The sequence below is a fragment of the Nipponia nippon genome, unplaced genomic scaffold (genome assembly GCF_047370975.1).
Source record: "Nipponia nippon isolate SJK-2023a ecotype South Korea unplaced genomic scaffold, ASM4737097v1 scaffold_24, whole genome shotgun sequence".
NCBI classification, from domain to species: domain Eukaryota; kingdom Metazoa; phylum Chordata; class Aves; order Pelecaniformes; family Threskiornithidae; genus Nipponia; species Nipponia nippon.
Genome location: NW_028262341.1, coordinates 7,078,391 through 7,102,806, shown reverse-complemented (window position 1 = coordinate 7,102,806; position 24,416 = coordinate 7,078,391). Strand labels below are relative to the sequence as shown.

The window sequence follows — 24,416 nt, the reverse complement described above, 5'->3', positions numbered from 1 at the left end:
AAAGATGAAAGAGATGTGATTTCTGTCTTCCTACTCATTCCAGCAGATTTTGTGTCAAAGACCAATCAAAATAAGGACCAGAGCCTTGTCATGCTTGTCATCAGGTGTTTGCTATCAGACTTCCTTTGGGTGTCTCTGTATGCGTAGGTGCAGATAGATGCTAGGTCCTCTGCCCCGTGCCGTGGTGTTTGGCAGAAGCCTGTTCATGGATGCTGTGTAACTCCATAACCTCAAGGATATGACTGTGTTACCCTTCAGTAGGAGGTGGACCGTGTTCTCAGGCATGGTTCCAAGCCAGTGTGGCCTCCCTGTCGGGGCAGGCTTGTGTATGTCTAGCCTGGAAGGTAGATAGAGCAGATGTGGATTTTCTTTAATCTGCATCTATTGCTGTAAATAAATCCTTTGATGAGTAATCTGTTGGTGATTTTTGAGAGCTACAAAATAAGGTGCAAGCACTTAAAATGAGATAAATGTGAGAATGTGTTTCTTTGTCTGCGAAATCCCCGTTCTTAAATGGACTGCAGGAGGGGCCTACAGGATCCTTCCTAGTCTGGGAAAAAAAGGTTAGAAGTCTGAGGTGAGATGACAGCTGACAAATCTGTGCTGTAGCTACTAACAGGCATTTCAAAGTTGTAGCATTAAAAATAAACCGTAAGATTCTACTAGTATTTTACTAGAGTCAATACAAGCTGAATATTTTCCTATTTCATTGCAAAAAAAACCCAAATCATTGCAGGCTGAAAAACTTAAAATATATTGAGTGCATTAATGCTGTATCGTAAGGTTTTAAACATTTTTGAGCCAACCTGATGTCACATCGTGTGTCTTAGTATCTCTTCTTTATTTGCCTGCAGCCTGTCAAAATGATTCCAGTGAGCAGCTGACAGAAGCACTTCGCAAAATGTTTTGTGTATATGCATATGCTGTAGCATCAATGTAGCAATGTTTTTGTAATGCTTTCTCACAGCTCTTTCTGATCGTCTTCTCCTGTATTGTCAATTCTGATTTTCTAGAAAGAAATCCAGACGATCCGTCTGCTTTCACAATGCTTGGTTATTTGAATGAGTATCTGCATCTAAAAAGGCAGGCAACAGAGGCCTATGAGAGGTAAACTGTACACCCTGAAACATTTACTGATAGAAGCTCCTTGACCTCTTTTTCTATGCACCAGCTGAAAAACTTAAGGGCTTTTCTTTTCCTTCAGTAAACCTTACTTTCTCAATTCAACAGTCCATTTCAACTAAGTGTGCTGTAAGGGGAGGTGTGGGGATGTTCTTATATCAAATTTGGAAATGCAAAACAGAACTGGAGAAGTAAAGGCATTCCAAGGCTTGAGTGTCTTACCAGGACATTTAGCTAATTCACTGTATGGGATTTAAGTGAAATTTTGGTTAGCTTGGTTTTAGTTTTGGTTTCTACCTCATTCTAATTAATGGAGATGGTTGGGCTTTGTTTTGCTTTTTTCTTCTCTCTTCTTTTCAAATGGTAGGGGGAGGTGGCGAAGGAAACCATGTTTAGTGAACATGTTTGCTTATGCATTAAAACTGTAAAATAAGCTCTGTTTGTGCTTAATTAGCATAGAAAAGCTTCTGCATGAAACATTTGTCCATTCTGCTCTGAGAGCTATTGTTAAAATATGCATGATATAGTCAGATGGTGGTTATTCTTAATTGTGGTTCTTTTCAGGGCAGCTTCATTGCTGAAAAACTCTGAGGATACTGAGAAATATAATACAGCAATGCAAAACTATGGCAGGTTACTGTGGTAAGCGTTTGTTTGTGTATTTTCTCAGCCTCTAACTTCAGCTCTGGATATAGTAAATGCAGTGGCACAAAACATGGGTGAGGGTGAAAGGTGAAAGACGGTTGCTAAAAATAATCTACTAAACATCATTCTCAACTGTAGACAAGTTTGACTGAACTTTGTATGTGCTCCAGAAATAGGTAGTGTATTTAAAAAAAAAAAAAATCAAATTGCAAGGAATTGCTGTATGTCTTCACAGTTTATAACATATCAGTGATTCCCTTATCCTTAGCCTTAAGTGCCTTAACATAGTTTACACAATGTAGCTGTTGCATCGTCTCCAGAATAAATTGGGTTTTTTATGATCTCTACACTTGAGATACGTAGTAGGCTTAGTCTGAATGAAATAGCTTCTTCAGGGTTTACTTGAAATCCCTTCTACCTGCCCTTAGAATTTGTATTGACTTGTACAACCTGAAGCATGTGGGGTTGCAGTGTTGTGTGCATGTATTTAATCTTTCTGCTGATGACCCTTTCTACTGCAATGCTACTCAATTCTGAATTTCTTTCATGGTTCCGTTCTGGTTCTGAGGGAATGCAGGGCACAAGTCTTAACAGATGAAGACTTTCAAACTTCTCTTTGATATGAGATAGCTCAAGCTCTGCTAATTAGATTTTTGTCAGCTCTTTAGGGAAACTTCATATATTCTTAAGTTTCTGTACATGACACGGGAACTTCTAGGCTGTGATAATGTAATAATTCATTCTTTAACTTCAGGGAAGATTTTAGAAGCAACTCTTCAGTGTTCCGTCATCTCAGATCCAAGCTGTATGCCTGGTGATTTCCTGTGTACAACTTACACAAGAGCAAAGCTCCAGTAAATAATAACTAGTTCTAATAAACACAATCCTGTATAATTTCTTCCATAGTGGTCTTAAAACACGAATGCTGCATCTCTGTACATGCACTTGCCTGTCTGTGTGCATACATACTTTGATTTGCCTTTTTCATGTTTTGCCTTTGCTATTATCGCCCACTCTGTTGTGTTGACCATTAAGAGACATCCTTACATATAGCTGTTGTGCAGATGGGGAGAACTTTTTCCTGTCGATTATTCTTCATGCAACAGATAGTTGGAGAGAGTAACTGCTATAACAGAAGGAGGGTGGGGAATATTGCTCATTCTTGTCCTAATCTTGCTCTTTCCCAGATGTCTGCTTACAGCTGATGTGGAATAGAGGATACTGGTCTGCAAAGATGGCTTGTCTGAATCATAGCAACTGTTGCTACATCCTTCATACCAGTGACTGTTTTTGTTTTTACAGTGCCCTTGGTCAGTGTGATAAGGCCATTAAGGTTTACACATCAACACCCCTAACTGAGTTTGATGGCATTGTGGGGATAGCATTAGCCTACTTCAAGAAAGGACTCTTACAAGAAAGTATCAAAGGTAACCATCTGCCTATCAGAGCATTATGGGACACTTCTCTTGAGATGAATCTTAAAAAATGTGTTTGTCTGACCAACCTAGCTGTAGTTCAGTTTATTTCACTCTTTCAGTCCTAATGCATAAGTACGAATTCCACAACTATTTTAATCATGAGGCTGTTCAGCAGGGTGCTAGAACTATTAAAGTGTACAAAGGGAAGCTACATTTCTTCCAAGTGTTTAATTCTTGTCCATTAAGCTCTTGTGCTCTTAGCTTGCCTTGTTCTCAAATGAAATGGCTTTCCTGAAAAAATCAGTTCTGGGTGGGAGATTAGTGTGTTGTTCAAAGCACTTCAACTTTGGTACTAAATGTAAGTGCTGTATTGTCATGTTCTGCACTGCTACGATGTGAAACTTCATGAAAAGGTATATGGAATTGTCCGTGTAGAAGTGTAAGCACTCGCAAAGGAGCAGCCAGCTCAGCATTTTAAATAACTCTTAGTTTTTAATTGGAGTGATGTGTGCCCATCTGAAGTACTATTTAATGAATAAACTATTACAGGGGATTATTTAAACTGTGTTCTTTTAGGCATTTTCTGGATATCCCAATATTTCTTTTCAGTTCTGTTTCCACTTGCTACACATTAAACAGCTCCCAGGCTCTAAGCAGCCCTGTAAATTTGGCGTTCCCCAACATACAGTTACTTCCAAAGTCTTAGTCAACTTTTTTTGTCTTCTGCCTATGATTTGAGGTGTGAAAATATAGTGAACCTGAAACCAAAGTCCCCCTGTGTGTGTGTTCTAATATCATGCCTTTCTAAAGGCTTTACAAATGTATTTTTCTCTCCTACTTCAATTCTGTGTCTTGAATTTTTACCAGCCTATGAAAAAGCCTTGTCTGTTGCTGAGTCTGAACAAGATAAAGCACATATCCTGACTGCCTTGGCAATAATAGAGTATAAACAGAACAAAGTGGATGCTGCAAAGACACTGCTGTTTAAATGGTGAGTGGAGGGAATAATGGTCGGTATACGGTGTTTTATTGTACTGCTGAATCCTCAAATTTACGTTTTGGAGGATCTCAGGTGGATATTTTCTTTTTGTGTTGCAGAGTAAAAGTGGGAGTGAATGCAGTGTTCTTTTAAGCTTATTCATTGATATATCCATTTTGTTTTATGGCCTGTGTCTTATTCCATATTTTTAGAGCAGTATGGAGTGGAAGGGTTAGTGGGCTGGCCAGTTTGGATGTTTTAATATCCTTGAATGGTAGTTTTAATAGGCTTATCTTTTAAGATAATATTAATCTGTAGCTGTCCTAAGCACTAGGCAGTATTTTTGCTCTTCAGCTGTAAGAGACCTATGACTAATGAAAACAATTTCAGTTTAAATAGTCAGTAATGTCCAGAACATTTGTATTCCAAGCATCATAGACAAGGACAATCTTGTAGTTTCCCCATGAAAAGAAACAGATCTGTATCAGTTGTTCACTTAAGGCATGAATGTCTTTTTTTTTCAGACCTGTGGAGGCTAAAAGCCTGTGCATCATTGTTAGTCTCTTGGTAGCTATGGATTAAGAGCTGACATCTCAGCCTCTCAGGATCAACTCTCTGTCAGCAGAGAAGTCCAGTAGTGGCTGTACAGTCTCCATCTTGCCAGCAGACTCATGAAGTTACTGAAATAGCGAAGGTCCATGACCTAGTACCCTCTAAATCCTGAGTAACTGATGATTAACTAGCTAGGGACCTGATATTTTCTCCATCCTGTTAATCACTGCAGGCTCTATTTTTGTCATAAACATCAACAATGAGAATTTTCTATATGACGTTAGTTGTTTGTGTTTATAGAAGAAAAAAATAAGTAGTAAATTGTTTAGGAAAGTAACACTACAGAGAATATGTCTAGAACTGAATTGGAAACACAGTGCTATAAAGGTATATGATGGATTTTAGTAATAACAAAAAAAAACGGTGCTTTCTAGTCCAATAGACAGATGTCTTTATTGACTGGAATTCATGCTAGATGACTCTAGATGACCTAAAGGGCCTGAGTAGGACCTTGAACAAGAAGCTGCCTTTCTTCTTTTCTCATGGCCTCCTTGGCACAGAGCTTTTTAGCAATGAGTATATCTTTGTAGCTAATGTGATAGAGTCCCACTTATTTGTTGAAGGGCAGTGCCTTTGCATCAGGTAACATAGTGCTGGCTATTCATAGATTTATAGAATGATTTGGGTTGGAAGGGACCTTCAAGATCATCTAGCTCCAGCCCCCCTGCCACGGGCAGGGACACCTTCCACTAGACCAGGTTGCTCAAAGCCCCATCCAACCTGGCCGTGAACACTTCCAGGGATGGGGCATCCACAACTTCTCTGGGCAACCTGTTCCAGTGTCTCACCACCCTCATGTATTCCAGTACCTCACCACCCTCATTCAAGTTTATGTTTAACATCTCATAGAAATTTTTCTTGCTAGGGACTGAAAACAAAACATAGAATTGGAAGTTTACATTCTTGTCTTTTTTTGAAGGCAAAAATAATGATTAGAAGCTTGATTAGGAGCCTGTAGTCACCTGATAAGTGAAAGTAAGCAGCACTTCAGTCTGTAGTTACGTTTAGGACATTACAGCGAAGTAGCTCCAAATTACTGTTGCTATGCAGTGTTTTGTTATTTGCCTCCATTCAGTTTGTACTGCCATTTATTGAATTGCCTTTATTGTAAGAACACCTTCAAGTAGTACATGAGTTAAGGTTTTTGATTTTGGTTGTTTGTGCTGAGCTCGCTGTTTGGTTTCACCAGAATTGAAGATCAGGGGATTAACTTAACTTAAGAGCTGTCCCCCTATACTAGAAAATTTGCTGAAAAAAATCAGTAACTGTATCTAGTAAGTCTCCGGTAAAGCTTGGAATACTATTGATCTGAGGTTAAACTTCCTTTCATAATGAAATGAATGGAACAGTGCAACTGATAGTGGTACTAAAACTAATACATGGTGGAAAGCACGCTGAAACTACCTTACGTTGGAACGAATCTTGATGTGAACAAGGCGTAAGTTCAGAACATCCCTGTTCTCAGAAAGAGCATTTCTATGCAGCAGGCTTATTTCTGGCTTTTTCCTTCCTGGATTTCTGTTGCAAAGCTGTAAACAGTAACACTACAACTCAGGTTTGATACTAGTTAGGAGTACAAACGTCTTCAAGAAAAGAAAATAGTTGTCAGTGTTACACGTTGTCTCTTACCATTGATTTTACGGCTGCTGCTGAAGGACAATTAATGTGTCAGTCTTGCCAAGTAGTTACACATTGTAAGCTTGAGTGCTGAAATGGCACATAACCACTGCTGTTTTCCATATCCTGAGATCTCAAGGATACTGATCTAGCTTGGTCCACGATCCCACAGTGAAAGGCTGTTATTTCTGTATACCATACATGATAGGAACAAGAGAACTCAGAAGTAACAAGTATTGTAATGTTAACTGTAAGTTTAATTTATGCTCCAAAATAGTGTCTCTTTCCCTCCCTCTGATTCAACAGTTCATTAAAGGAACCTAGTACGGAAAGTCTGAAGGCTTTGTGCACACTAGGACTGGTAAAGCAGGATGCTACACTTGCAACAGCAGCCCTAAAAGAATTACTGAAGCATGAAAAAGGGGACGATAAGATTTATGAGAGGTGCCTTATTGCATCTGCTGTTTATGCATTGCAAGGTAGAAATGTGGGGGTCCAGAGAGAAATCTCCAAAGCAATACATAGGTATGTATTTTGTCTTTCGTTAGATTGCTTTGTGAATGTGTTGCTTTGTTTACATTGAATAGTAAGCAAACCTCTGTTCACTTGCAGCATTCTTCTAAAAAAAAGCCAACTTGTTTTTCAAACATGAAGTCCTCGCTTAAGGTTGTAGCATCAGTTGACAGAAGCTTGCATTCTGATTTATGGGATCAAATGGCAGAAGTTTCATGGCTTGTTTGGGGTTTTCTTGTTTTGTTTTGGTGTCTTCTTTGGTAGCTAGATCAGTTCACTGTGCTATAAAAGCATTTTTCATCATATGTAGCAGAACCTTCAACCTAGAAAAGTCTCTAGGGCTTTTATTTAATATTTAACAGCCTCTGAAGCTGTTCATTCCATTAGCTAAATGTCTGTGTTTAAATGTATTTTGATTAGCCTTAGCAAAATAGAAAGGGGGAATTTTAATAAGTGCCTTTAAGCAAGCCACACTTCAGTCTCTCCAAGTGTTTTCAGAAACTATTCTTTATGCAAATTGTTTTTCTCCAAGTGCAGTTAAAATTCCTTGTTCTTCAGACTATGAGGACAACGTCTGTAGTCCTAGAGTTTATTTTCTTCCCATTAATATTGATATGCAAATTGTACATTTTATTTCTTTAGCCAGCAATATAACTTCAATATTGTGGTGTTTGTTTCAAATTACTGCCCATGTCTATTTTCAACCACACTGGGTTGTTTTATTAATAGAAAAAGATCCATTTGGGATTTATAGCAACAGTCTACCGAGTCACAGAAGACCAGATTCATATCTAAATCAGAAAGACTAATATCCTTTTTCTTTTGCCAGTAACCCTGATAATCCTGCCCTCTGGTCTCTTCTATCTCGACTAGTTCCACTGTATGCATCACAAAAGGCAAAAGTAAGTGCATTGCTGTAATACAGGTGTGCTGTTTACATCGTGAGTAGTCTGTGTTGTTTCTTAACAAAAAAAAACCCCACCCTTCAGTACGTAGACATTCACTCGTTAATATGAAAACTTAAGGCTTAACATACAGAAGCACATACAGAGCAATGCACAGGTACATACTGAAGTTACATATCCAATTATTTGCATCTTTCATGGGGCAGCAATTCTTTATCTTCTTGAAATAAACTTGCAGGAAAAATCTACTAGAATTATTCCAACAAGAAAGGGCTGTACTACGTATAATTTTTTTGTTTAGTTTTATACATACCTATGTGTGTATATAAATATATATTAGGATATACATATGTAGAATTTGGTTAATCTAGTCAATTTAACTTTTTGCATTAGCCAGTATTTCCTTGCCACTTTTATGCTTATTATTAGCTCTTCTCCAAATTTGTCTTAATTTGTGGCAGTTATGTGAACAGAAATACCCCTGAAAACAAACCCCTTTCTATATGGGGCTAAAATTAGAAACACAATGTATGGATAAGCTCTAATCCTGAATGTGTCTTCCTAATTCTTTATAAAAAGATTATGCTGTAGGCCAGGAAAAGATCTCATTGTGCAAACTTTGTATTTCTGATTAAAAAAGATAAAAAGATATTGGCATTACATTTTGTATAAAGTGTCTTCATGAATCAGTCATATAACCAAATCAATTTTTTTTCTTAATCTTGCAGGGGGGAGCTGTGGCAGGAAACATTGCACATGTACTTGATGTAAACCATGGAAAGGTTTGGCTTTATTAAAATGCAGATTTTATAATTCCATAAACAATCCTAAAATTAATTCCATCTGATCACTTACATTATAGTGTTAAGCCACTTTTATGTTCTGTTTTATAGGGAGTCCTGCTGAATATTGCAGTTAATCAGTTGGCAGCAGGATGTCACATGTTAGAAGATGGGAAAAACAATCCTCTGAAAAATATTCAGAAGGCAATCCACCTCTGTCCAGGTTACTCTTGTTCTCACACACAGTAGTGATTTTTTTTTTTTTTTATCCACTAGAAAAAAAATTACTGTGGCTAACAAAAAAATCTACTTTTCTTGGGTTGTTTTGTTGTTTTGGGTTGTCTGTGTATGTTTTGGCGAGAATGCTTAGAGTTGAAATTTTGACTGTCATTCCATGTTTAGATGTGGGGAATTAAACTAGATAAGAAGAAAAAAATCTCTGAGTTTTAAGGCTTGTTCTGAAAACATGGGCAATTTGTTAATCCCTTAGCAGGAGAAGAGTAAAAAGAAAACTATGTGTTTCCTTAGAGTCAGTAATGCTACACCAAATAGAAAAAAATGATTCATCTAGCTTGAGAATTTGCATTGGAAATGTTCTGTTAACAGTATGGTAGTTATGAACTATAGGCAACTGTTCACCTCTTACTAAATGGTGATCTTCATTAAATGTATGAAGCGCAAATCTAGTGGTGTTTTCAAGTGCTAATTTGCACTTGATAGTGAAATAACAAAACTTGTTTCTTCTGCAGTAATTTTGCTCTGATGCATTAGTGTGGCTGCAAGTTACAAATTTCAATTACTTTCCTACAGGTACGCATAAGACTACGACTGCTATTCAAAAGCAGTATACTTTACATTTTACTTTGGTAGATCTTCAAGTTTTGTTTCATTTTGCTGGCAAAATTCATTATCTTTGGGCTGAAAATTTACAGGGGTGAAATCTTCAGCTGAGCTCTGTCTAGTTCAGGGCAGAGACCACTCTTCTAGTCACAGTTGCTCTTCATGGGGCTAGTTCAGGGTAAAGCTGATACTGGAATTAGCTGACACTAGAAGTATGCAGGATCACTATAACTTTCATGCTAGTGGTCAGGCAAGACTGAATCTGTATGACTGAAAGCTGTGGATGGCATCTTGGGATTTTTGCTGCCACTGTTACGCAGCAGTAAGTGACAGTCAAGTTTAATCTGTGTAGTCAGAAGGAAACTGGCAGCTTCAGGTTAGCACACTGCTGGCTATGTGAAAAATATATTACTTGGCTTTAGAAACAGCATCTTTGTCTTATAATTTGAAAAATCTTACTAGTTAGAGGCAAATAGTTATCAGCTGCCCTGGGCTGAGCTGATGTAAGGGTCTGATTGAATTACTTGCCTTGTTCTTGCTATCTCTTACTTACAGTGTAGTGTGTAGTTCCCTTGATGGCTATGTTTTTATGCTTAGTCTGGTAAAGACCATTTCAGATGAACTACCAGCATATTTAAAATGGGCACGGGTTGCCTTTAACCATTCTTTTCTAGATAATCCTGCTACCTGGGCAGTGCTAATGGCAGCCTGTCATGCTGAAAACACCGTTGGCTGTCTAAACAACACTCAGCCGAAGAGAACAGATCTAGAGATGACACTTGTATCTACAGTTTCAGCCAAAAGTAAGCTATACAAGTTTTCTAGTTTAAAAAAAATAAAATAACACAGAAATGCTCTAAGCTTGCAATACTCTTCTGAATTTCAGAAACTTGCATATAAACTGAGAATTACTCAGTAGTGGTTTGAGATGTAACTGTATTTTATCACATAAAAATGCTAAATCCTAATGCACAGCTAGGGTTAATTACTTAATCGCAGCTTACTTTCCCCTCTAAAGTCTCAAATGCTTTTTTAAAATAGTACTTCTGAACTCTGATGCCTAAATGGATGGATGAACGTATTACAGCACAGGAACACTGCTTACAAGAGAAGGCTAAAGTACTCTTGGGTTCTGTAACTTTTCCAGTAGAGTGATAACTTCAGCCTCAGTCTTGCTCAACGTCCATAGTCATCTGAAAATGAAATAAAATTCCATCTTTGATTGATTGTTCTCAAACTATTAAGTCGAATGGTGTGTTCTTTTTTCCCCTCTTCTTGCTTTTAATTTTACTATATCTTAATGTTCCTACTAATGAAGGAATCCACGTCAGGTTAATACTCCTAAAAGTTCTCTCTTACCGGATATAGATCATGTGACATGGTATGGCACTATAGCTTGTACAGTAATCTGGTTAAGTGTTTTACCTGTCTTTGCAGCTGGAGAAAATAACCTTCCACATAATTATGTCCGGACTCTTGAAGACTGGTGTCTGTGTCAAGCTATTACTAGTCTAGAGGAGACTGGTAAACTCTCAGAAGCTGAAGCTCTTTGTACCAAGGTATGATGGCATCATACTGTCAGATTGTGGTAGAATTGTATAGAAATCATCATTTGTGTGCATTTTACAAAAATGTAATCTTTGAATTAGCAACTGTCTGTTCCATCAGAGCTACAAGATGCAATAGTTGTTAGCATGTTCCCCCTCCCCAAGATACTTACTCTGCCTGCAACACCAAAACTGTGTTCATAGTTGAAACAAGCAGCGTATGACATGACAAAGCTAAGTCTGCCCTTCCTGCCTTTATTCATTAACCTAGTATTAAGCAAAACATTAGAGAAATTCAAGGCAAGAAGCCCAGGTGGGAGACTTGCAGGGGACTTACATGTCTTCTGTTCTGTTGTGTTGGTACTCCATTTCAGAGCCAGAAGTGGATACTACAAGTTTAATTATTAAAAAGATAAGTCTTGAAGCAACACGGTTGGGAAAGGGAACTGGGGTGTTAACAAGCCTCAAGTGTGTGCATCTGTGTGTGTTTCATATGTTCATGAACAGAAGACTTGGCAAAAGATAAGCAAAAAAACAATTGGACTGAGCAGGACACATCCCTGACTAATCCCATGCAAATACGCTCCTTGCTTATGGCATTTCTGTATTAACGGGGAAGGGAGTTTAAAAAACAACAACAACAGCAACAACCAAAAAAAACAACAACAACAGCAACAACCCAAAAAAAAAAAAAAACCCCAAAAAAATGATTCCATGAACATGCTGGTTTTCTAGGGGAAAGTACTTTCTTGTCTCTGTTTGTTTGGTGAGGAGGTGTTTCCCTTTTCTGGCCAGCGTGTCTACTAAGCTGTCTTACATTAACAGGGATCAGAGATTTCTAGACATACAAGGTGGTATGTGGGCATGGGGGAAGATTATGGTGGGTTTTGTTTTGTTTTTGTTAAGTTAAATAGCTTAGGAAGAGGACAGTACCTGCAATTTGTGAAGAAACAAGAGTAATGCGCTCTGGTACCACAAACTCTCATTGACACTTGTGGATCCCAGGATTCTCAGAAAGCAATATAGCTGGGAACGATGAGTCAGGCAGTGCCGTTGTTCAATTTGAGACAGGCAACATGATTCCGCACTTGTTAATGGGGGGAAAATTGCAGCAAATACTAGCAGCTTCTGTTGTGTTTCAGAAAGTATCTGCATGCCCTTGCATTCTTTGCAAAGCAGCAGCTTGTTAAGGACTACAGACAACATAGTTTGTTTTTTAAAAAAATGGATGAAAAGTACAAGTGTTTCTTAGAACAGATGTGGTTTGAGTTGTAATTCTTGGAAGTATTGTGATTTGAACAGGTAAAATAACATGTAATGTGACTTGCAGAAGATTGACATGCTTCACCTAAGAAGGGTGAAGCGACAAATGGCTGGTTTTCTGTCTTTCCTTTTTCACATGAGTTTGTTCCGAAAAATACTCTGTAAGTATCTGCTGTTACTGAACAGGAAATGTTTAGTAAAGTGCTTCTGTTCCACTGAGAATACAGCACCTTAGCTGGGAGAACTGAAATTGCTTGGAACATACTCAAGGTCACTTCTAGCCACAGGACAGGTTTTTGCCTCCATTAGCCCAAAACTTGTAATGATTGTGAAGCCAAAGGAGAACTAGAGGTCTGCCATTTACCTATCTGTCTTTCAGAAACCTTTAAGAGTAGGACAGTTACAAAATTTAGGATAGAATTCAAATGTATTTTGAGGACAGAAAAAATGTTATCTCTTCTCATGTGTCAGTTCCTGGAACACTCCTTTGTGCAGAGTAGGAGGAACATGCCATGTTGCAAGCATCCTGAGAATGCTTTCAGTGCTATTTTCTGTCAAGACCAAAATGGAAAAATCAAAGTATCTTCTGATATTTGGAAATGATAATTCTGATATAATGTTGAGCCTTGTTTTGGTTTTAGGGTTTAAAAAGCTGCCCTGAGCACCCAGCTCTGTTTTTGCTTTTGAGACAAGTTCAGTGTAAGCAGCTGTTGCAGTCTCACAAAGAACTTCCAGACACCATCCTGGAGGAGCTTCGCAAGACAGTCATGACCAGTTCAACCTCAGTTGCAGCCTGGCAAGTAAGTGTGGATTCTCTCCCTGACTTTGGTGTGCCACTCTCAGCAGAGTATGCATTATAAGTGGGTGAGAGTTTGTTTCAGCGTTTGCTTTTATTTGTCCGCTGACAGCCAGTGACAGAAAAAACAGCTTATATTCAGTTCTTTATAAAGTTGTAACATTATGTTAACTTTCTTTAATAGTTGAAATAATAAGGACTGTTCACAAGAGCAAGCAGACATGGAGGAAGGAGAATTACAAACTTGACATAAATGCCTGGCACCTGTGTCTTTAGGGACCTGTGACTTGGCATGAGAGCAGAAAACAGTGAAATATTTCATAACCCATTAGAATAGATGGAAGTAAATGGTTTCCTAATGTAGTACTATACAATTCCTTATTCAGGGTCTGAAAGCCTGAATAAGTCTCTTTCTCCGTAATCTCCTGGCATCAGGTGTCACCGTTCTTTTGAGTAAGTTGAGTTGTAGGGAAGAGAAATCACTCCCAGTAACGGTGTTCACTCACTCCCTTCCATGGCATCATGAGAGATCATTTTTAGTTAATATGAAGGTGCTGTAATTTGCCTCATATGCTGCTTCTGTGAGACAATCTGAGAAGTCTGTCTCACACATGCCAAGAGATCTTTCTGGTGATGCAGCGTATTTAATTATTTATTTCCTAACCGTTGCTGTTAGTTACAGTTACTCTCTTCCTTTACCAATGTTAGGAGCACGTTGTTCAGAAAAATTCCGTGAACTTTTAGTCCTTTATGTAGCTGAAGGATTTATGGTGCTCCCTCTGTCTGTTGAACAAATAAAACTCTCTTTGTGGTAAGATTCACTGAAGCTGATTTCAGTCTTAGAAGATTAGTGCAAGGCTGCTGTAGAGATCATAATCTCACTTGTTATAAGGCTGAAGATCCTTTTCCCTTCTGGAACATATGAGTATCATTTGTGGAAAGGTGCTTTTTTTTTTTGACACATTTTTCTTTGCCTTGTGAGACTTCATCTTTCTGAACTGCAGAACTTATTCAGATTGGATTTGCAAAATACGGGGGCGCGCAAGATATGATTGTATTCTCTATTTTAGTAATATATTTTGAAAATGGAATTAGGGCTTGTATACATTCTTCAAGCATCCCTTGCTTTGCATTCTGGGAGTTACTGAAAAACACCTGAAAGACAACGCAGTCATTGGTCCCAGCCAGCACGGGTTTGCGAGGGGAAAGTCCTGCTTAACAAACTTATTTCTTTCTATGACAAGGTTACCCACCTAGTTGACCAAGGGAAGCCAGTCGATGTAATCTTTTTGGATTTCAGTAAAGCTTTCAATACTGTCTCTCACAGTATCCTCCTGGACAAAATGTCCAGCATACAGCTGGATAAACACATAATGCAGTGGGTGAGCAATTGGCTGATGGGTCGGGCTCAAAGGGGTATAGTAAATGGGGTTACATCGGGCTGGCGACCAGTGGCTAGTGGGGTTCTGCAGGGGTCCGTCTTGGGGCCAGTGCTCTTTAATGTCTTCATAAATGACTTGGATGCAGGACTTGAAGGATTACTATCTAAGTTTGCTGATGACACAAAATTGGGAGGAGCTGTTGACACTCTCGAGGGCAGAGAGGCCCTGCAGAGAGATCTGGACAAATTAGAGAGCTGGGCAATCCCCAACCGTATGAAGTTTAACAAGGGCAAGTGCCGGATTTTGCACCTGGGACATGGCAACCCTGGATGTCCATACAGACTGGGGAACGAGAGGCTGGAGAGCAGCCCCACGGAGAGGGATCTGGGGGTTCTGGTTGATGGCAAGTTGAACATGAGCCAACAGTGTGCCCTGGCAGCCAGGAGGGCCAACCGTGTCCTGGGGTGCATCAAGCACTGTATTGCTAGCCGGTCGAGGGAGGGGATTGTCCTGCTCTACTCTGCACTGGTGCGGCCTCATCTTGAGCACTGTGTGCAGTTTTGGGTGCCACAGTACAAAAAGGACACAAAGCTACTAGAGAGTGTCCAGAGGAGAGCCACAAAGATGGTGAAGGGTTTAGAGGTGAAGCCGTATGAGGAGCGGCTGAAGTCACTTGGTCTGTTCAGCCTGGAGAAGAGGAGACTGAGGGGAGACCTCATCGCAGTCTACAGCTTCCTCACAAGGGGAAGAGGCGGGGATCTCTTCTCCCTGGTGACCAATGACAGGATCCAAGGGAACGGCAGGAAGATATGCCAGGGGAGGTTTAGGTTGGACATTAGGAAAAGGTTCTTCACCCAGAGGGTGGTGGAGCACTGGAACAGGCTCCCCTGCGAGGTAGTCACGGGGCCAAGCCTGACAATATTCAAGAAACATTTGGACAATGCCCTCAGACATACAATGTGAGTTTTGGGGTTGTCCTATACAGGGACAGGAGTTGGACTTGATGATCCTTGTGGGTCCCTTCCAACTCAGGACATGCTATGATTCTATGATCTTGCTTACAAGCAGGGAGAAGTGAACTGAAAGTGTATGTGGTTTGGAGGGGGGAAGGGTTATTTTGGGTTTGTTTTGTTTTTTTAATCTAGGGCACAGATAAGATACGTCTGAGGAAGATCTTTTCAATCCTCAATTAAAGAAGATATTTCTCAGCGCTTGGATAGCATTCTGAAAAAGCCTGGCTGCTACATCTGTTCCTAATGGATAGATCTATGTTTTTATGTTTTCTGGCTTTAGACTTCCTAAGAGTATGATAAATGTTTTGTCTTACTCAGAAGGATCCATCTTGATGCCTTACAGTTTCACTAAGTTAGAGGGGCCATTAACTTTGTTCTTTGCTTTAGTTTTTGGCTTTTGTCTAAATGGTTGTTTTGTAGGATTTAGGAGTGCTGCTGAACTACTGTTCTGATGGCTGTTGTACTTTTTGTGCTATGGCTTAACAGGAAAATAGAGAAAAGCTGGCCTGGCAGAGCTGCCGTTGTGCCTTTGCATGAGGGTTCTCTTCTCCTTCACATCTTGAGTGCTAGATATCTTCAGCCGCAAAGAACTGCGGGCAAGGAAAGCTTTGTTTCCTGCACATGAATGGATGTTTTACTTTACAAAGCAGTCCTGCAGCTTGATGTCTAAGATGCACAACTGATACTTTCCAGCGTGTCTTTTTTTAATGATAAATAACTTCTATGCATCAGAAAGGGTTAAGAATTTTGCCCCTTCTAACACCAGGCAGCCTTTAGCTAGCAAAAGTCTAAGGACCTTTGCTTAAAGGCAAAGGAATTGTTTTTTTTAAGAAGTTGCTTTGCTTGCTTGGTGATCCAGCAAAAAATATTTCTAAATGTGGCTTACACATCTTGATGCATATCATGTACATGTCAGGGATTTGCAAACTTGTAGCTGGGTCTGCTTCAAAAAATGTGACATGACTACAGAATTAAAGAGGGAGGAGTTAGAATCCTTTTCCTTTTCATGAGCAAATCCAGAACATCTTGTGCTGTCAGAGCAGGCGGCAGGAGCATGAAACACTCTGCACAGCTCCCAGTGTCTACTTCCTTAGCCCCATCTAGCTCCTCCAGCCTGACCCTGCTGGGTGAGAAGCTGTGTGTAGCCCAACCCATCCTCTGAGCTCAGGCTCACATTGTAATGTCTTTCATATTCCTGGCATTACTCAGATGGGCTGGAAAATCCTTTGTTCCAGAGGAAAAATTATCTTTTCATTTCTACAGAACTTTTAGAGACAAATGAGACACGACGCAATGCTCTTCTAGTCTGAAGGATGACTTTCACAAAGCCAGTTGTGTTATTTGCTCACCAGTGAGCAATCTCCAGATTAAGACAGCTGTCAAACAGTCCATGGGTGGTCAAGAGAACTCTGAAACAAGTTACTGTAGTGAGGTGTACTGCCAGCTCTGCAGCAGACTACGTTTACCTGAAGGGTGGTGTGCAGTATGTTGTTGGAATGAGGGGTGGGTGGGTGGTGGTGTTTTAGCTAATAGTATGCTGTGGTACTCTGATAAATTGATCTAAATAATATTACCTAATGGATGTGCGTTTTGGTGGCTCCGTAACTGATTTTGTTTGATGTTTCTTTTCAGTGGCTGGCAAAAGTATATCAGTCTCAAAGAATGATGGTTGGAGCAGAGATGTGTTACAGAAAGAGTCTGCAGCTGGCGTCACAGCAGGGCAGCTGGAATGGGAAGTTATCCAGTCTGCTCAGGCTGGCTATGCTCGCACTGGAAATCTGCATGGTAGTATAATAAAAGTTAGATAACTGCATGATTTAACAGGAGTTTATGGGATGTAGGGCTTCTGCAGTCTTTAAATGAAGCCCCTGTTTAAATTACTGTGTGTTTTATGAGTGACAACTAGAGAAGAAAATGAGACTGAAAGGGGCAGCGGACTGTTTTTAGAATGTCTCTTTGTAAGAGAGGTTGCTGTGAAATAATCACATAGAACCACTGTGTACATAAAGAGGCTAACTTGTTCAATAAGGCTTATTTCTCCAATAACAGATTCAGTTTGGTCATCCAAATTGACATACCCTTCAAGCCTCTGTCCTCTTGTTCGGACAAGCCTTAATAAACGTTTTTCCTGTACTGGTGCCTGGAGACTTCGGTCAGGTTTCAATTAACTTGATGCTGGGTGGTCATTTCTGGATATGGTGCCTTGCCTTGAAGTATAAAAACAATCTGAGGGAAGTGTGTCTTGTGGTATAAAGAAAATTATTCTACTCCTTGCAAGTGTCAATTCTCTTTAAGCATTGTCACTCTAGAAACTTGAAGTGCACTACCAGACTTCTTTAAAGCCTGATGTAAAAGGTAGATACTGTCATGCTCTTGGCTGATGCTTTTTCATGTATTTTAACAGATGATCGAGCTAACAGCCATAATCAAAATCAGGCAAAGGAACCCCATATATCCTGAGTGCTTCTATAAGAAAAGTTAGTCAGTTTTACCGAGGATAGCTGCAAAGCTGTTGCTTCTGGTGGGAAAAGAGAATCCCCCTCAGTGTAGACAAGTTTCTTTCTCACAAGCCATATGCTTCAAACGGCAGAATTTGTCAAGTGACAGGATTTTTCCTCCCATGAATCTTCTGTCCATTTTCTAGTGGTCTGCTCCCTGTTTCCTGTAGCTCCTAAATGTCTCGTTGCAAAGTTGCAAGGTACCTTCTAACTTAATTAATAGTACTTCATCAAATGCTGGCCTGAACTGCCTGAGAATATAGAAGACTTTGTTTAAAAATGTAATTAGTCGAATTTGATTATCTCATCTCTACTTTTTGCATGAGCAGAGGAGGTGATCAGTGGATTTCTGTTCGGCCTCTCTAATCTGCACTGGCTTAATGAAATGTGCAAAAGCCTGGTGAAAAACCTTGCTCAGATCCAAGAAAGCTTTGTGTTGGAAAATTGCTTGTCTCCCAATTATCTGTCCAAATGAAAATTTCGGCACCCCTTCAAGTACAGTAATTTGAATGCTATCCAGACACAATGGGGATAATAAGATTTTTCTCAAGCCAAAAGATACAGAGATTTGCTCAATAGTTCCTCTGTTAGGTAATTACCATCTTGGAGTTGGTTTTTACTTCTGGTAAGACATGGTGTCACTTCTGGGGATAAATCCTACATTCTAGAATATTCTTGTACATGGGATGAAGATGTATAAGCTGAAAAGCAAACGAGGGTTTGTGATTAAAACAAGCATTACTAAAACATGTGTGGAAAAAAATAAAAAGATTGTTTGCATAAATGAGCAAGTGGAATGCTGGTAATGCTGGTCCTAGAATATGTAACATGACTTTTCCAGGCTCTTCTAACCACTGTTTGGGTTTGGGTTTTTTTAAAAGAAATCTCTCTCTAACCTGCCAAATACTTTATATAACTCAGAACAGCTTGAATTAAACCTGCTCTCTAGAGAGCCACAAACAAAAACTAATGTATACTACACGCTGCAATAAAGCCTGTTCTCTTTTTTTTGTTTTTTTTTGTTCTTTTTTTGGTCTTTTATCATAGGCTAATGTCTCAAATGAGCACTGGCCATCCTTGGTTCAGGAGGCAACAACTGAAGCTTTGAAACTTTCTTCTTGCCCCCTGGCAGCTCTCCTACAAGCACTGCTACAGTATAATCGCAAAATGGGAGCAAGGTATGCATGATCTGTTAAGTTCAAAGGGAACACACTGTCTAAAAGTACAAGCAGTCATTATCCCCAGATCTAACTCTTAAAAGGACAGATCTAACTTAAAAGGGAGAGGGGGGAAGGGGTTCGTAGTGCAGGGAGCATGAAGCAGTAGAATCTTCCTCCTTTTCTCAAAAAACCTGTTGATGACCTTCATACCAAAAGAAAAACAGCTGTAAGACAACTTTTATTTTAATAGCTTGTTACGTAAATAAATTAATCAGGAAGACTATACATGTCTCAAAGATCTTGTGAAATTGCATGGTTGAAACAGGTATTGCTACCCTGTCTACTGCTGGGATTCGTTTTGATCCTAAATTGGGCTCACAGTCAAAGTTTGTGTTCATTCCTGAGTAACCAGGTGCTCATTGTGGCTTTTTGAGGAAGGGGAGAAAGATCTGGGGGAGGGGGCTTGGAAGCCTTCTACTTTGTGAGTTTGGTTATTAAGTTTAGTTTGTCTTTTACAGTATTTTTGCTTAAGCTCTGAAAAATTGGAATATTCTTGATGGTTTTGTTCAATAATTTCACCTGGTTTTATAGATATTTCTAACAAACTGGCTTGCTTTCTCTGTGGGCTTTTAAGAAGATGAGAGGCAGCCTAATGTGATTGTGGTGGTTGTCAATTATAACAAAATTGGGCTGAAAACTTATTTAATCAATTAAAATCAGTCTTATTACAATTTCAGATATTAACGTAGGTGAACAGTAACGTATATCACAAGATCTAGTTGATCTGCCTAGGTTTTTCAAAATCCTGAAACAAGAAATTAATCCTAACTACAAATAGCAAACAAAAACCAGATGTAACCCCTCAACAGCCTGTTAAATCACAATGTACTGAAAAATCACATTGCTTATAAAGGACAGAATTCTTGAAACAAGAGCCAAAGTTGATGGAGCACCAGTGAATGTATATGACATCCCTAAACTTCATTGCCAGTTTTTACCAGGTTTCTGATGACATTGTGAATTTGAAAATGTCTTGGTTAGGTATAAGGGGGCAGTGTTGGAAGGTAGTATCAGCTAAATAGAATTTTAGACTTTGTGTAGTACTCTGTTCCAATTTTCTTCTCTTCTGCAATTTCACATCTTGCCTCTGTGTTTGCAGGAACTGCAGTACCTTTTGTGAGTGCCTGGATTAAATACATTTGTGTATAATATTAAGTTTTATTGGGATTATTAAGATTTATTGTAGTACCTGCTTCTCTCAGGTGCTGTCTTCCAAAACATTTATTTCATAGCTCTTAAACAGGAGAATACCCTCTGTACTTGCTCAGCAGATCACATACTGAAATTGGAGGTTGTGCTGAGTTCACAGACAGCATGGTGTTTATCATATTATTGTAGCAGTCATAAAATCTGCTATGTCAATCTAATTTGGGTTACTTGCTAGTTAAAGCACTAACTTGAGTGTCATATATTAAGCATAACAATGGTGGCAGTATTCCTTAGCGTTCTGGGTGCAAATACATAGGAAACAAAGGAACATGCAACTCTACTCCCTCACTTTCTTGGGTGGTATGGAAATAAGGACCTTCCCTAATTACTCCTGATCATTGTTGCTTGCTCTGTGATACTGGTGTGTTACATGCAACCTAGTCAGTTGCATTTGATTTGGATTATGTTTTGGTTATGCTTCTAGGGAGACTCGTCGAATGTTGGAAAGAGTGGTGTATCAACCAGGGAATCCAGAAACCATAGTGTCAGTGGCACGCTGGTACCTCCTGCAACATCTGTATGCCAAAGATGATTATGAATTAATAGATGTAAGACAGTCCATTTTATACAGAAATTCAGTCTATTTATGTTGAATATTGTGCTTCCAACTTGGAAGTGGGGTAGAGGGAGGCCAGGGAGGTGCTGGCTCACCTGCTCTAGAGGTCGCAATGTTTAAGGATTCTATACTGACAAAATGTACCTCAGTTTTCAAAATTGCATTCAGTTTGAAAGTCTTCCATTCCTCCATGCAGTACTAATGAAAAACAAACGGTAAAATCTCTCTCTAATCCAAACTGGCAAGAATTCTACTAGTGACTCTTCAGTAGACATGAGGACCATTTTATCAGAATTTTACCAGAACATATTAATACACTAAAAATGTTAATTCCTTCTAGCCTGGCTGGAACAGTGTGGTGGTATCATTGACCCAAAAGATCTGAACAGTAGAGTGCTGTACTTCCTGTACTTAAGATTTTTATTCTATCTATCTGTAATGGTACATTATTTTCAGTACATAGTAAATGTTACATTAGTTTCTGTTGATAGTACTTCGCAAATGGATTTGGTCACCACACAGCTCTTCCATGTGATGCAAAGGGGGGTGCTTCCTTTTGGCTTGTAATTGGAATCACTTTGCTACTCAAACTCTGAATACACTCTCCTAATAATCTCCTCACTGCTGCTGCTGGCACGATGAGCTGTTTTGCCCAGCTCTTCCCTGGTGAAATGTTGAATCCATAACAAAGTACTTTTGGAGGTACAACATATCAAGCAGGCTCAGCATTGACAAAAATTCATACACAGGTTCATAAAAAAGCTAGAATTAATGAGTTCAGATGACCCTGATACGATCTCATTGCACTTGCTTCTGCAAAGTCATCTGTACTCTCTACCAATGAGTACAATAAAAATAATGGCTAGGGTAAAGATTTGCTTGATTCTAGTTAATGGTTTCCCTTTTTAATATATATACTGTGATTGGATTACAAGAGAAGTGCCAGAAGCTTATGGACATCTGTGAACATTAGGCTATCATGGGAGCTTTTTTAACTAGTAGAAAAGCTGGAAATAGAAGGTGTGGAAAGTAAATCAAGGAAGAGTAAATTTAAATAGGGGAGGCAAAAGGATACCTTGGCAGTTTTGTTTAAGCAGCTGCAGAGAATGCTCCTGTTTGGCAAATTTAGATATATACAAATGTACTAGCAGGAGACAAGTGTGTGTCGGCAGGGAGATGGGTCTCATCTAGCTCTGCTTGTTTCATTGCCAGCAGGTAACTTATTTGTCAAGCTTTGTCTCAGCCTGAAGTAACAAATGATGTTGTTGATAGTGCATTGCAAGTGACTACAGGTTTAGCAGGTCACTAGAGGGTGGGCTTTTTATGTGCCTGATGTTTTAAGGAAGCTGATGTGTAATGTTGAATATTTCCTATCTGGGCTTATGGGTTACTTAATCTTCTAGGGAAACCGCATAGCAGAAATTAAAATGCATTTGAGATTGCCAGTAAAATATTAACAATAAAATTATTAAATTCTCAGGTTTTCATTGTTTGTTTTTCTCTGCAGGTGCTTATAGAAAATGCCAAAGCTAATGGAGATGTTAGAGCTCTGGAACTAAATGAGAAGTTGTCAGCAAGTGCCTAGTATGGACTATCTCAAGTGAAAAATCTTCCATTCGTGCAACTTAATCAGTCCATTTTCCAGGAGCATATGTGGTTTGGGCTTTTTTATTTGTTTGTGTCTGGTTTTTGTTGCATCAATTGCAACTTTGTCTTTAGTTTTACTTTTTCTTGAACAAAAGTACGTTATTTTCTTGTTGACATGGGTTCCACCAGAGAAATACACTTTATTTGAAAGGAAACCCCTGATTTTTTACTTTTGTGTTCTGCCTCGCTGAAACTTCAGCGCTATTTGGAACGGAGAGTACTTGTCTGTATTTCCCCCTTGGCCACACACGGAACTACAATATTAACTGCACTGGCAGTGATGCATGGTTTTCTTGGCACAGAATCTTACTGGCTAAGTAACAGCAAACTTTTCTTCTCTCCCAGATATTGTAAAACATTCAGAGATTTAAAATGCCTATATTCCTCTGATGCACTTTGTTTTGCTGTTGAGACCCAAATCCACTTGGAACTTCATGTGGGGTGTCAGTTTATCCTTTTTTAAAATATTTCTTTTTTTTTTTTTTTTTTTTTAGCTAATCTTAATTACAGCAGTGTATCCTCTTGACTGCAGGCTTCAGCAAACATTCCCATCAAGAAAAGCTTGTGATCATCAGGGACAGGGTCATATTTATAAATGTGTGTAACAGGCTCTATTTATGCCTTGGTAATTCTGCTGCTGACTGCTTAATTGGATGAATCATGACAGTGGTTCTTAAGACGTGATGTTATTTTGCCTTTATGTACATGAAAATAAAAAAAAATAAAGCAATGATTCTAATCTGTTAGTGTCACCATTCGGGATTTTCAAGCTGTTGACAAGAGTCACGGTAGCTGTCCGTTTCCTGGTTTAAAGTTTCTTAAAATTACTCTCTGTGCATCAAAGTCTTATGATAGCTCATACGATCCCATATTACAGAGAAGAAAGGGCGCTTCCAAGGTGTGCAGTGGCACTGCGTTGAACACGCGCTTGGTTTCAGAACCAGTTGTATTGGGCTTAAAGAAAGCAGGGTGCTGACCTGGGGTGCGTGGGATGTGCATCTCTGCAACCGGCCGTGCGGAGTGATCTCTGGAAAGCAGGTGAGAGCCACGAGCGTGCCACCGTCATTTTAAAGAGGAAAACTAAGCTCAGTAGGCTGGGGTTCCTACTCTGCGGAGGGGAGTAGAAACTTCTGAATGGCAAGAATCCCTCCTTGTCTCCCACGCTTTTGTTCTCCCACCCATCTCAATGCAAAATACCTTCCTTAAAAAGATTTTTTTCAGTAAATTTAGATCGATTGTGGTTCCCTTCACAGCCTGCTGTCACATAGTCTTGAACTATCAGTAACTGCAGATATTGAAAGGGAATGTTGCAAAAGCCAGACTCGTGACTCTCAAGACTAGCTGTAACTTTTTTTAGCTTGCTGCTATTAAAAGCCTGGAAAAGTTCTTACAGCCTATAGTTCGTATCCTTGCGTATGGTCTTGATATTTGTGCCTCCTACTCTAGTGGTGGGAGACCCGTCATCGCCAGCCTGGTGACAGCACAGTCAGCGACTGCCTGCCCTTGTTAATGCATTAGGCAGAAACGCTTCTACGTGAGCGTTAGCCTGTACTTTGTTCAGCACCAACCCTTGAATACTTTCTAACACCTAGGAGAACAGGCAAGTAACAACAGGCCAGAGAAACCAGCCACATAACCGTCACCTGTGATTATTCTGTATGGAAAAAAAAAAAATAGTGCAGTGTTCTTTGTCTTCAGAAGACCCTGAAGTTACTTTTACTGTGATCAGTGATGAAGTCCTTCAAGATAATTATACAGCCCAAAGTTGTATTACATGCCCTGTAGGAAAAGAAAAAAACACGTATCTCTACCACCTACTCAGTGAAAAGTGCTCAGGGAGAATGAGTTTAAA

At 39.4% G+C, this 24,416-nt stretch overlaps 1 protein-coding gene across 11 annotated transcripts in view; it reads left to right on the top strand.

The window, feature by feature from the left end:
* The window catches only part of SKIC3 (SKI3 subunit of superkiller complex), a 49,320-nt gene extending 26,265 nt beyond the window's left edge, over positions 1–23,055 (top strand). For 9 of the 11 annotated variants that reach the window (XM_087761329.1, XM_087761325.1, XM_087761331.1 and 6 more), the window contains 15 exons: positions 1,014–1,107; positions 1,687–1,764; positions 3,070–3,194; positions 4,053–4,176; positions 6,700–6,918; positions 7,736–7,808; positions 8,540–8,593; positions 8,705–8,816; positions 10,108–10,236; positions 10,871–10,992; positions 12,885–13,043; positions 17,067–17,219; positions 18,980–19,110; positions 20,786–20,909; positions 22,425–23,055. In XM_087761329.1, coding sequence (XP_087617455.1) covers positions 1,014–1,107; positions 1,687–1,764; positions 3,070–3,194; positions 4,053–4,176; positions 6,700–6,918; positions 7,736–7,808; positions 8,540–8,593; positions 8,705–8,816; positions 10,108–10,236; positions 10,871–10,992; positions 12,885–13,043; positions 17,067–17,219; positions 18,980–19,110; positions 20,786–20,909; positions 22,425–22,502 — 1,775 coding nt within the window. In that variant the 3' untranslated portion in view covers positions 22,503–23,055. Of the gene's footprint in view, positions 1–1,013; positions 1,108–1,686; positions 1,765–3,069; positions 3,195–4,052; positions 4,177–6,699; positions 6,919–7,735; positions 7,809–8,539; positions 8,594–8,704; positions 8,817–9,342; positions 9,404–10,107; positions 10,237–10,870; positions 10,993–12,884; positions 13,044–17,066; positions 17,220–18,979; positions 19,111–20,785; positions 20,910–22,424 lie in introns of those variants that run through there. The other 2 variants (XM_087761332.1, XM_087761334.1) reach the window with 2 other exon arrangements.
* Positions 23,056–24,416: the final 1,361 nt, after the last annotated feature.